The sequence below is a fragment of the Hoplias malabaricus genome, chromosome 10 (genome assembly GCF_029633855.1).
Source record: "Hoplias malabaricus isolate fHopMal1 chromosome 10, fHopMal1.hap1, whole genome shotgun sequence".
Lineage (NCBI taxonomy): Eukaryota > Metazoa > Chordata > Actinopteri > Characiformes > Erythrinidae > Hoplias > Hoplias malabaricus.
The window spans coordinates 5,814,618-5,827,767 of NC_089809.1; the positions used below are offsets into that span (position 1 = coordinate 5,814,618).

General features: G+C 37.1%; 1 protein-coding gene across 2 annotated transcripts; it reads left to right on the top strand.

Annotated features, from left to right (window-relative positions):
* Positions 1 to 1,581: 1,581 nt before the first annotated feature.
* On the top strand, positions 1,582 to 10,847 carry LOC136708092 (lymphocyte activation gene 3 protein-like). Of its 2 annotated transcripts, none has more exons than XM_066682366.1 (9): positions 1,582 to 1,615; positions 6,175 to 6,254; positions 6,362 to 6,520; positions 6,659 to 6,811; positions 7,001 to 7,252; positions 8,410 to 8,660; positions 9,975 to 10,065; positions 10,353 to 10,462; positions 10,585 to 10,847. In XM_066682366.1, exons 2-9 carry the CDS (start codon positions 6,218 to 6,220, stop codon positions 10,591 to 10,593), a joined length of 1,062 nt encoding a protein of 353 aa, XP_066538463.1. In that variant the 5' UTR covers positions 1,582 to 1,615; positions 6,175 to 6,217; the 3' UTR covers positions 10,594 to 10,847. The 2 variants fall into 2 exon arrangements, with proteins under 2 accessions (XP_066538463.1, XP_066538464.1); XM_066682367.1 differs by having other exon boundaries at positions 10,356 to 10,462.
* The last annotated feature ends 2,303 nt before the right edge of the window (positions 10,848 to 13,150 follow it).

Here is a 13,150-nt window from a genome sequence, read left to right on the forward strand (position 1 = left end):
CGTAAATGTGTACTGTACATCTTTTAAATTTTTAGGAGGCATAAATGTATATGAAATAGCTCTATGAACTGACCAGTAATAAGTTATTAAACTGACAAATGTTTCTTTCGTGCTTAACGTCATCACACCAGAGGTAATATGTTATGGATTCAGTTGCACTAAGTTAGTTTCTTAGTTGTTCAGTTCTCAGTTATTTGCACTTATACGTATTTCCCACTACAAAGTCACTATCCTAATCTTAAAAAAGCTGGAGGGGTTTCACCGATATCAGGCAGAAAGGACCTTTGCTCATGATTGGGACCTCTCCAAGGACTTGAAAGCAAGAAGGTAAGGACAGAATGCCTGTGATTTTTTAAAATTTGTTAAAAAAGTTTGACACATTCAATAAATTTCATTCCACTTCATGATTGTGTCCCACTTGTTGTTGATTCATCACAAAAAATGAGCATTTTATATCTTTATGTTTGAAGCCTGAAATGTGGCAAAAGGTTGAAAAGTTCAAGGGGGCCGAATACTTTCGCAAGGCACCGTATATATATTAAATGTGAAAACAAGTAATTATTAACACACACTGGGACAGTAAACACAACTGGAGCAGTGGGCTGCCAACCACTTCATCAAGTTACTAGCCATTTACAGTTACACCACAACTAACTGGATTATAAAATGTGTTGAAAACTACTGGTGAGAAGAATGCATTTGACAGGCAGCTCCAAGTGTCTGAATGGTGACTGCAGACACCTATCAACTTGTATCCGTATCATTTCTTGTATCACTTGAATATCATTTCAATATGCTTGAGTTGTGTAGTTTGGTATGAACAGAAAATAACAGCCTTTTCAAGATCAATAGCTGTTAAGAACTGAAAAGCTAAACCGTTTTTGAATAGTTTTTGTAAATTATTATTAGAAAATTAAATGATTAAAATTAAAATGTATTCGCCTGGGAAAAAAAAAACAAACTAGCAAAGAAAAAACAAACAAAACAAAAAACTAAACCTGAGTATCTTTTACCTAAGCTGTGAACAAGGCTACAAAGATTCGCTGATCTACACATCATCTCCCTTCCTAGAGTGCTGCTGATTTATAGATCTTCAATAAAATGTTGCTCTGGTTTAGTTTGAGGTTGTGAGCACCGCAGCCAGAATACACTAATGTGGATAACTAATGTGGAATATATCTCAACAGAAATACAGCTTTAAACATCTTAAGTGACAATCCAGTCAATTATTCCACCCAAAGAATCACTTACAAATTCAAGTCGCGATTGAATCGGCAACGTTATGTCCTCCACCATTTTTTTTTTCCGTGTTGGCAACTAGCTGTGATGTGATTACAGCAACACTGAAAGTATCGTTCTTCTCAATAAACCACTCCACACTTCATTAGAAGCTCCTACTAAAGTGGAATATCTCTCTCTTTTTCTTACTTCCTCAGGCGGTATGTTAAAATAGCATCCTGCTCCCTACCCAGTGCACAGTTACACCATAGAGGTGGACTCTCTCTCTCTCTCTCTCTCTCTCTCTCTCTCACTCTCTCTCTCACTCACTCTCACTCCATTGTGTGTTAAGTTTCTCAGAGAGCAGAGAGAACAGTCTTTTCAGGTCAGCTCTGCTGTAAGTATCAAACATTTCTCATTGTATGTATTTTGATCCTAGTTTTTGAGTAAACTACACAGATCCTGAATGATTTACTATATACGTGTGTAATAATTTATTTGAAGAAGATGAGAGTAAAGTAATGTAACGACTGAAGTATATTTAACATTAATTAACAGCTGACATTTTTTAAAATATTAATTTAATAATAATAATAAGAAGAATAAATTTTTATTTGAAAGCGCCTTTCAAGTGACCTAAGGACACTGTACAATAGATAATAAAAAAATAAAATAAAAATGAAAATAAAAAGTCAATAAAAGGTAAATGCACATAGAGACATATACATAGTATGATCCATATGCTAGTTTAAAAAGATGAGTTTTGAGTCTGGTTTTAAAAACATGTAAAGATGAACAAGCTCGTCAGGAAGACTATTCCACAGCTTTGGACCCGCAACACAAAATGCTCTATTTCCAATGATGCTTAGCTTAAAATGTGGGACCTCAAGCAGATGGAGGCTTGAGGACCGAAGAGTACGCACTGGAGAGTATGGTTGCAGTAGACGACTTAGGTAAGAAGGGGCAAGGTCATGCAAGGATTTAAACACCAACACAAGCAATTTGTACTGTATTCGGTACTTCACTGGAAGCCAATGAAGACGACTTAGGACTATGCTCCCAAGATCTTGTATGGGTCAGCACCCTAGCAGCAGAGTTCTGCACATACTGGAACCTGCTCAAAGCCCGAGCAGAGAGGCCACACAACAGAGCATTGCAGTAGTCAAGTCTGGAAGTAACAAATGCATGGACTATGGTCTCGGCAGCAGTGAGAGAGAGAAAAGGGCGAATACTAGAGATATTTTTAAGATGGTAGAAGGCTGTCCTACATGTGTTGTTAATATGTGAGTCAAACGATAATGTAGAATCAAAAATTACTCCGAGATTTCTCACTAGTGTTGAGGTAGAAACAACAAAACCAGGGATACAAACAGTTGTGTCACTAAGCCTCCTGACTGTTGCAGGAGAAGCAATTATGATGGCTTCAAATTTTTTATTATTTAAGCTCAGGAAGATCTCGATCGTCCGAGCCCTCACATCAGTTAAGCATTTCAGCAAGGCACTAGGTGGCAAGCTGTGGGAAGGTTTTGTACAAATATATATCTGGACATCATCAGCAAAACAGTGAAACTGCAGCCCATGATGTCAAATGATGTCACCAAGAGGAAGGATGTACAAAATAAAAAGCAGTGGCCAAGAATAGAGCCCTGAGGGACACCATGTGACAAGGAGCATGTGTCAGATCGAAAACTTCCCACTGAAACAAACTGCTGCCTACCAGAAAGATACGATTGAAACCAAGCTAATGCAGTACCAGTTACGCCAACCATGTTTTGGAGCCAAGTAAGTAAAAGGCTATGAAACACTGTATCAAAGGCTGCAGTAAGGTCCAACAGTACAAGAAGACTCAGCAGTCCTTGGTCAGCTGACATCAGCAAGTCATTGACAACCCTAACAAGAGCAGTTTCAGTACTGTGATTCCTCCTAAAACCTGATTGGAAGACCTCAAACAGATCACATGATTGAATATGTTCTGTTAACTGAGCAGCTACTGTTCGCTCCAACAGTTTAGCAAGGAAAGGGAGATTAGAGATGGGCCTATAATTTGCGAGGTTCTCAGGATCTAAGCCAGGCTTCTTGAGAACTGGAGTAATAGCTGCCAGTTTCAAAGAAGCTGGGACCATTCCTGAACTAAGTGAAGCATTGATAATTTTGGTAATAAGAGGACAGATAAGTGGAGAACAGGCTTTCACCTGCTGTGTAGGAAAAGGGTCTAATTGACATGAAGTTGCCCTTGAGAAATTAATAATCTGTGAAACAAGCTGTTGGTTTACTGTATTGAAGGTGGAAAAATAGCTGCTGCTAAACTGAGGAGATAGTTGTGGAATGTTTAGCCTGGTTGCAGTGGGCTGGAACTGAGAGTAAATTGTAAGTATTTTATTATTGAAAAAGTCCATGAACCGAGAGCAGAGTTCAGCTGAAGGAACCAAAGGGAAACTTTTCACAGGGCTCAATAGCTTATTAACAGTAGAAAAGAGAGCTCTAGGGTTACTGTGGGCACCAAGAATAACATCAGAATAATAGAGTGTTTTAGCTTCCTGTAGTTTTTTCTTATAAAACAAGACATGATCACTGTAAGCAAGGGCATGCACAGTCAGGCCAGTTCTGTTTGAGAGTTGTTCAAGCTGGCGACCAACAGCTTTCAGCTGGCGCAGCTCAGCAGTGTACCAGGGAGCAGGCTGAGAAAATGTAACCAAGCGTGTTCTTAGAGGTGCCAGGTGGTTTAAAATATGTGACAATGTTTCGTCATAGTGGGTCACTAGCAAATCAGGATCTAAGCAATCAGGTACCGGGCTCTGACTGAGCATCTCCATAACAGCAGGAGGACTGATATTTTTAAGGCTCCGGAATGTAAACTGGCGTGATTGACGCTGCCCTCGATGTTGACATGATAGTGGAAAGTCAAAGAACACAGCTTTATGGTCAGATACACACAGATCAATGCCTCTCACATTAAAAGGGGTTTTACCCATAGAGCAAACAATGTCCAAGGTGTGGCCCTTGTTATGTGTAGGGAAATCAACGTGCTGAGAAATATCAAAGCTCTGTAAAACATTAAGAAATTCTTTAGCAAACAAACAGTTACCAGAATTGATATGAATATTAAAGTCACCAAGCAGCAACAAATCAGAATAAACAGGAATAAGTGTGGAGATTAGCTCAGAAAACTCTGCCACAAAAACAGATGAGGTTTTTGGGGGGCGATATATAAGCAGAACCAATACAGGTTTAACAGCAGAGACCAACAGTGCCAAACACTCAAACGATGTCATATTTGGGATTAAAACTGTTTTAACTTTGAGGCCAGGGCTGTACACCACTGCAAGTCCTCCTCCTCGTCCAGTTAAACGAGGTTTATCCACGTATTGATAGTGTGGAGGCAGAGTCTGATTGAGCGAAAAATACTCGTTGGGCCGCTGCCAGGTTTCCGTGAGACAAAGCAGGTCAATGTCATGTTCCTGGATAATATCTGCGAAAAACGTTGCCTTATTATTTAAGGAACGAACATTAAACAGAGCACATTTAAGATTATGATCAGTGCTCGGAGCGTGTAGAGATGTTGTAGACACGTAACACAGGTTCCGGTTATTTGCATGATCAGTTGAGCCTGCCGTCGCCTGGGAAGATTTACGGCGACACGATGACCACAGCGAGGGAATATTGTTAGGGTGCAGATAGTAGTTATATGTCCGACCAAGACCCCGATGACAATATTTAGGTCGTCTCAAAATACCAAGGTGACGATGGATCATTAGAGGAGCAGGAGTTTTACACTGTGCATTTCGGAGTGTAAAAAGTTCACCAAAAGAGTACCTTATCCTCCTTGTCGTCATGATAAGGCCACAATGGAAGTTGCAGCCGTAACAGCCCAGTAGAAGCCAGAGAAATAATCCCGAAATAATCCTCATAGCATGGGCAACACAGGTACTCTCGTGGCAGATGTTAAGCACAGTCACGGACGCTAAACTCTAAGAGAGCTCAGAGCCACAAGGAGAAATCCAATTTAATTTATTTTGTTTTATTTCAAAAATAAAAGTCAAAAATGATATCCAAAGTACATTTAAAAGTCCACAGAGGCCTCTGTGGTGTACAGTTTAAGAAAAATATTATATACACAATCGTGTGTAAAACTTTTGGCAGCGTTTGTCAGATGCATTCTGTTGAGTTCAGTTTAAACAGGTTTTGTTATTTTTAATTTTTTAATTTTTTTTCTGAGGAAAAAAAATCTTTGCACAGGACAAATGCATACTTTTTGACTATAATATTTTTCCCTGATTTATAATATTCTGCAAATAAATAGTTGTTATATAAAAATATAATTACTTTTTTACTATATATTACTATTTTTTTATCTATATATTTAATAGTTAAATTATTAACATTACCTAATTACTCATGTTTTATGTAAATTTATGTAAATTACATCAGATACTCAACAGTAAACTACACACTTTTAGAGAAGAGTGTACATTAAAACCTGAAAGATGAAAGAACGGAAATAGCTCTTCGATTCAGAAACCACTGGTTAATAAAAAGAATAACTGCTTTTACTGTCATTATTAAAGAAAATACAGATTTAGTCTGTAAATGTGAAAATAAATGACCTCCTCATACCCTTTTAAAAATCAAATATAAATGCATTAAGACAATTCATATTTATCAACATTAAAATAAATGCTGGTGTCAGTTACCCAGCAAATGTTCATTGTACACATAGGTATAATTTTTTACCCCCTAAACACATTCTTAAACATTTTCAATAATTATATTTTTCAAAAAAGTATATTTTTTGAGAATTTTTGGAATATTTTTATGACTATTGAAATAGACTTTACAGATACAAGAAAAATTAAGAATAACAATAAACTATGAGCAAAACCATCCATTTAAACCATACATTAAATGTGTTGCCTGTAGACGATGTGCTAACTATTTTTCACTTGTTTTGTTATTTAGTTTTATTATAATATTTCACCTTTCACAACCTGAATGGCCAGAAATGTCGTCATCAAAAACCCTGTTTTGGTTCACTTTTGGTGAGTGAAATGATTAAGAGTCAGGCCCTAAACGGTACTGACCCTTTTCTCCAAATGTAGAGTGTGTATAAAGACCGCTCTTTTACTGACCATTCCCTCCATTTCAGCACTTTTCTTGGCTGTGAAAGGAGCTAAAGTGGAATACAGTAAAATTAAAGACACAGTGACTTTGGACTGTGGAGATGCAGACTTCAACAAAGAGTATGAGTGGAAATACAATGATGCCCGTATCATACAAGTGGGCACCAGGGGATTACCAAAGAAAGGTATCTATTAGTGACTTTTAACTTTTGAATGACTAAATTCATGCTATCCTCAAACATTATCTTTTATATTTTTAAATGTGAATGACACTGTGCTCATGTTAAGGATTATTTCATGTGAAACACGGTTTATTTTTAAAGGCAAAATTGCTCTTGCTCAGAAAGCCAAGTTGAATGGAGTTAAGCTGATCATTCCTTCACTGGAGTTGAGTGATTCTGGGAAATACAGCTGCACTGGACGGACTCTAAATAAGCAACTTATCACACAGGAACACCAAATATATGTAGTTTCAGGTGAGATATTTTGTCATCATATGTATCACTGGTTTGGAATGTTACAGTGGCTTGTGGGTTTGAGTTCATAACTATCTTCTCAATCAAAGAAATAAAAGCCTGGTCTTACGCGAGAAATAAGTGTCAAAATGGCAGCGAAGTGGAGAGATTTTACCAAAATGAAAACGTTTGCTCTGTACTTCTTCCCAGCGTCTGTGAGTCCTTCAGACACAGTGCTGATCTACACTGATGTAACTCTGAAGTGTGAAGTTGGTGGAGGTTCAACAGCACAGGTTCAGTGGATAAAGCCTCCAGATAAAGGTGTTGAACCTTATGGACGTCCAGAAAACACAGTGACCCTGAGCTCCATGACCCCAGCTGAGGCAGGAATTTGGACCTGTCAGGTCACAGATAATGGGGGATCTGTGGTGAAGAAGATGGAAGTGGGCATCACTGTCATTGGTTTGTGTACTTTGTTGAACATTACTTACATTTTTATAAGACTAATGTTTTTCTGATAAGACCAACCGAAAAAATTATATTTCGAGCATTTGTTATTTATCCTTTGTCCAATTCAGTGTGAAAACTGACAAGGATTGATGAAATATACTGAATCTCTACTGTAATTGTAATTTGATTTGACATTCAGATGTTAACCACATAATATATTGATTACTAGGCTACTTCAGTGTACAGGGTGGAGGTGCCCCTTCTCGGGGCAATCGGCATATAGTCGGTGGAGGGGTGGTCTCGTGATCGCCCGAATAGCCTCCACTTTCCAATCTTAAACCAAGGAAGCAGTGGTCTGCAATGGTTTAAGAAAAACATTTTAAAAAAGTTGCATTCATCACTAAAGAACTCAACACTAACTTTACTGTGACACTGAAAAATGTGAGAACCTTTTGCATTTTTGAAGTTTTACTTGCTCCATCTTTTCCCATTTTAAGAGAAAGTTGTTATACTTTAATAGTTTATCTCTGTATTTTATGTTTTTTGTGTTTTAAGCCAAAGCTGCTGGTCTGTATCCACTATTCTTGTAGTGTCAAAGCACAACAGCATTTGTGAACCATAAAATAGTTGGAAATATGACAGCGTTAAAAGAGAATGTAAAATATTTAAGAAGAACATAATTTTAATGTTAATATCAATGTTATAACCTCTTTTAATATTATCATGCTCTTGTCTCTTGTTTGTTTCCCAGATGCTGTTTTGATTTTTTAAGGCAGTGGTTCCTACACTTTTTCTGGAGTGCCCCACTTTTGTATATGAGAATATTTTTTGTCTTTCACATCCCCACTCCGACAAAAACGAACATGTCCAGACTCCTCTGGAATTTATTTGAAATATTGTAATGCATACTAAATTACAACTTTATATCAAACAAAACTAAATAAACTGACAAATGTACGTTACAATGGATTTATTCAAATTGACATGCAATATGCACCTCATTCATTTGCCTTGATGCACACCCTCCCAATAGCTCCATTACCCCCCACAGAGGGCCAGCCCCCCACTTTGGGAACCACTGCTTTAGGGTACCATATTAGCTCATGATAACTGGTAGAAATAAAGTACTGTTTGTATATTATAATTAATTACTCTGCTTTATTCCTCAGGTCCTCTAACATCCCCTCGGGAAATTGTAGCTCCCTTAGGAGGCAGTGTAGAGCTATCATGTTTCCTCCCAACTTTGGGCAATCTACAAATAGTGGGAGGGGGGTGGTCACGGAATCCCCCTGGTAACATCCACTTACCAACCTTAAGCACCAACCTCAAACGCCTGTACTGGGATAAGACTAATGTTTCGTCTAGAGTCACATTCAGCCACGAGGAGCTCAGCACCAACTTTTCCGTGACACTGAGTAAAGTGAGAACCCTTAACTGGTTTCACCCTCATTCACGCACATCTGTAGCATACAATCGATAACAGCTTCCAGTATTTTAATTCCACTCACAACTAAAAAACAGAATGCTACAAAGCTGGGAGGGTGCTGGCTAGATCATACTTCTTCTGAGACTTGTAACTCTCCATTATGCAACAGCACTGGAGCTCAACACACTTGGAAGAGAACACTAACTCCCCAGTTCCTTCATGCTAGCTGACAGATGCTGTGTTGAATATCATCATGTTGAATGATGGATCACAGAGAGAACCAGGTCAGCTGTGCTCTCCTGGATTCTCAGTCTTGGACATCTGTGGCATTGTTGGGGATCAAACCTGTGAACTCTTGATGATAGGGCTAACATTCATAATCTTTAAAAAAATTGTTTTACAGAGTCCCAAAAAAATAAAATTTAAAAAATAATGTTCAGAGTATTTGTGATAAAAACGTAAAGGGATGTGTTTGTTCATTTTAATTTGGATGCTACATGTTCATAGAAAATAACTGTAGTATTGTTTTTGCATTAAGACACATCAACGATCTGGAAACTTTACAGGCGAAGTTCACGACTGCAATCAAAAAACACATTCAGGTGTTTCCTCACCATTAGTTCTCCAGTCTGTTATTAACACAATAGAGAGAACTCCAAATGTTGAAAAGCAAGCACTGAAAGGAGTATTGCTCTATTCCAGTGGGTAATATTATTAACTTCTTGTTGCTGTTTCGGATCCCTTAAGGTGGAAATGTCTCCAAACTCGTGAGATGGCTAACTGCATTACAAATAGTGCTTCAAATCTCAAGTTACAAATGAGTTTCTGTGGTAATAAAAACAGTGATTAAAAACTCACAGACAAACTTCAGCCTCGTACAAACAACTGTCATTATTTCCCATCAAAAACACAGTTCCACCTTAAAGACACAAAGCTAGGACTGCTTGTACCCACAATCCTAAACATTCCCTTGAAAAAATGGTTTTAATGCAGGTTAATCACTCTACCAAATTTCGACACAACATCCTCCTCCACGTCGAGTTCAGAAAGTAGATTATATTATATATTTACTGGAAAATGTATTAAAGCTCATAATTAACACTGTCCTAGACCCCCCTCCTCTTCTTGCTTCTCTCTCTCTCTCTTACACCCTCATGTGTGCAGCAGTAGCCTTCATTTTCTCAGAAAATTGTGATTCATTAGATTACATTTTGAATCAGTTGACGCCACTAGTTTCAATATTTTGTTGCTTTTCTGACTCTTGTTTTACTGAAAGGTACATTTACCTTCTTTATCATTGTTTCTCAGCTGGAGGTTGATGACACAGGCGTGTATGTCTGTACCATGGTCTTTGAGGGTGAAAAAACCCTAAAGACTGTAACAAATCTAATGGTCACTGGTAAGTACCACAGCTAGAAGATAGACTGAAGAACATAGCTTTAACGACAACAGTGTAACACTGACTTTCTGAGCTTCAATCTCAAGATAAGCTCAATGTCTCAACACCACCTAAAGTATCTAGTACACCATGTAATGTGTAAACCACAGCACTAGCACTGTATAGTTCATATTCCATGACTGAAGTTAATTAGTCTCATATGTCATTGGTCATGTCCCATTATGTCTTTCTCAGGCCTATATACGCTGTACCACTCATTACATTTGTACTTACTTATTTTGCACCAGCAGTGGGTCCGATATCATGGGCCTTTGTTGCCATATTAACAGCCTTGGTCATTCTGATTGTGCTGATTTCCATCATCGCAGTGAAACATTACTGTAAAATGTACAACAGGGTAAGACAAAAATGAGTGCGTATATTAACATGTCATTTTTAGCATTTTATATTAAATGGTTTATTTTCATCTTTGGTTTCATGCTCAAGAATCTTATTAACAATAGCATTTTCTTCCAACAGTTCTCTTAGTGAAAGGCTCATTGTGAACGCCTACAGAACGAAAGAATGGCAGAATTCTCACCGCCATTACCCAGAAGTCAATACAGGGCTGAACATTATTTGTATTAAAGTGCTTATTAGAACTGATCAGTTGTGATTATTTGCTGCATTTTCCTGCTTATATATTACTCACAGTGTGATGCTAACATATATGCATTTGTAACTAATCTTTCCTTTGTAAATAAATGTTTGTATGTATTTGTGTGTATTAAATGAGGTATTATATTCCCTGGTAATACCTATCAATAAAAACACAGATTGTTCTGGTAAACTTTAACTGCAGTGGGTGTGGGTTAATGAGAGGGAAACCTTTCAATCATTTTCACCTTCAGCCAATCACAGATTTCAGCATCCTTTGAACCCTGATCACAAGCTAACTGCTGCAATTACCTCAGAGCTTTCAGAACTTCTGATGAGGACTTGAAATCAGACTAGTTAAAGCAGCCGTAGGTACATTTTATTTCATTTTCTAACAAGTACAAATAAACTATAAAACACTAAGTCCATGATTAAAAATAATTAATTTAGCGATGACACAGACACACACATTCACTGCATGAGAAAAACTATTTGGAAAAGTAAATTCCAGGATTGAGTGGGTGCCTTTTTTGTTGTAGTTTGCTTGTTTGGACACTAGCCTTATTTTTAAATTAATTATTTAGCCTCATTATTTAATGCAGTAGTGAACTTATTGGGCTTCAGAATGTGTGACCTCTGGTGGCTTGATAAGTGAACTCCAATAACAGACTGGCACTCCACTGAAATCGCCTAGTGCATCTTTAATTTTCATAATCTGATCCACATGCTACAATGAGGTTTAAATACAGCTCACAAGCAGAAATATTTAACTTCAGATGAAAACAATATTGAAATCGCTTTAAAATACATATTACACTGTATTTTATCAATCTGTAATTGGTAGCTGGCAGCAGGAAGGAGCAGTCAGTGGCTGCCGGTGTTCGCTAGTGGTATTGGGATGGAGCTGCCAATGGTTTTAATAGGTAAGCTTCTGTTTCTATTCATTTAGCTAGTTATGTGAAAATTAACCGGACGAAACATGACAGACTTTATACTACAAACATTTGTTAAATTAGTAACATTGAAAGTGTAAGATTTGTATTAGCTAGTAGAATGACGACAACGTATCGTAAACGTGTACTGTACATTTTGTTTTGCTAGCTCTGTTGCTAAGTTAGCATAAATAACATTATGACCTGTTAGAGCCATGAAGAAAATTTTAGGAGGCATAAATGTATGTGAAGTAGCTCTATGAACTGACCAGTAATAAGTTATTAAACTGACAAATGTTTCTTTCGTGCTTAACGTCATCACACCAGAGGTAATATGTTATGGATTCAGTTGCACTAAGTTAGTTTCTTAGTTGTTCAGTTCTCAGTTATTTGCACTTATACATATTTCCCACTACAAAGTCACTATCCTAATCTTAAAAAAGCTGGAGGGGTTCCACCGATATCAGGCAGAAATGACCTTTGCTCATGATTGGGACCTCTCCAAAGACTTGGATGAATAAACTGAAAGCAAGAAGGTAAGGACAGAATGCCTGTGGTTTTTGTTGTTTATAACAAATTAGGTATACAGTGCCACTTAACCATGCTGTACTCTCATCCCTCTTTTTGTCTCTCCCTACCAATCTGTTACTATGTAAAATAAGGCTTATTATTGTGAATTGGAAAATATTGGCTTCTTTATGTTTGAATTAATCACATTGTACACACTACATAGACAAAAGTATTGGGATGCCTGCTCATTCATTGTTTCTTCTTAAATGGAAAATTAAAAAGGCATTAAAAGAGTTTATCCTGCCTTTGTTATAGTTTATCCTGCATTTGTCTCTAATGCCCAGGGAAGACTGGAGCATTGCTGTGAGGATTTCATTGTATTCAGCCTGAAGAGCATTAGTGATGTCAGGATATTGGATGATGATAACCCCATCTTATCGGCAACTTCCCAATTCATCACAAAAGTATTGACAGGGAGAACTGTCATTACAGAGAACAGTGCCACTGCTCCACAAACATGAACAGAAGTTTTTGCATTTATGGCTCTTGAGCTTATAATATGGGAATTGCAAGGCACATTGTATATTATAATTGTTGATAAAAGAGTAATGTGAATATTTAAATGTGTTAATAAATTTGTTTGAATGCTACTCTTGTTTTCCAATGCTTGATTATTCAACTAAAGACAAAGTCCTTGAGTTAAGTCCTTGAGTCTTGTATTTAAGAACATATATACTTATTTTTTTGAAGTTGAAGTTTGAATACTGTGACTCTTATTGCTGTTGTATCTCCATTTTTAGTATTTGTAAAAATAATGAATAATGATTTATTGATGAATAGAAAGAATGTATGAATGTAAACAGGACTAATTCATATTCTGAATACATAATAAGGTGCCCAAACTTTATTGTAAATTTTTTGTCAGTCTAGGTCTTGTTTAATATATATATATATATATATATATATATATATGTGTGTGTGTGTGTGTGTGTGTAATCAAATCTCCG

Excerpts from the sequence above, each read along its gene's own strand:
- LOC136708092 (XM_066682366.1), top strand. The coding sequence starts at position 6,218 with ATGTCGTCATCAAAAACCCTGTTTTGGTTCACTTTTG. Across the intron at positions 6,255-6,361 it reads CCTGTTTTGGTTCACTTTTG|CACTTTTCTTGGCTGTGAAA; the intron begins GTGAGTGAAATG and ends CCTCCATTTCAG. Across the intron at positions 10,066-10,352 it reads AACAAATCTAATGGTCACTG|CAGTGGGTCCGATATCATGG; the intron begins GTAAGTACCACA and ends ATTTTGCACCAG.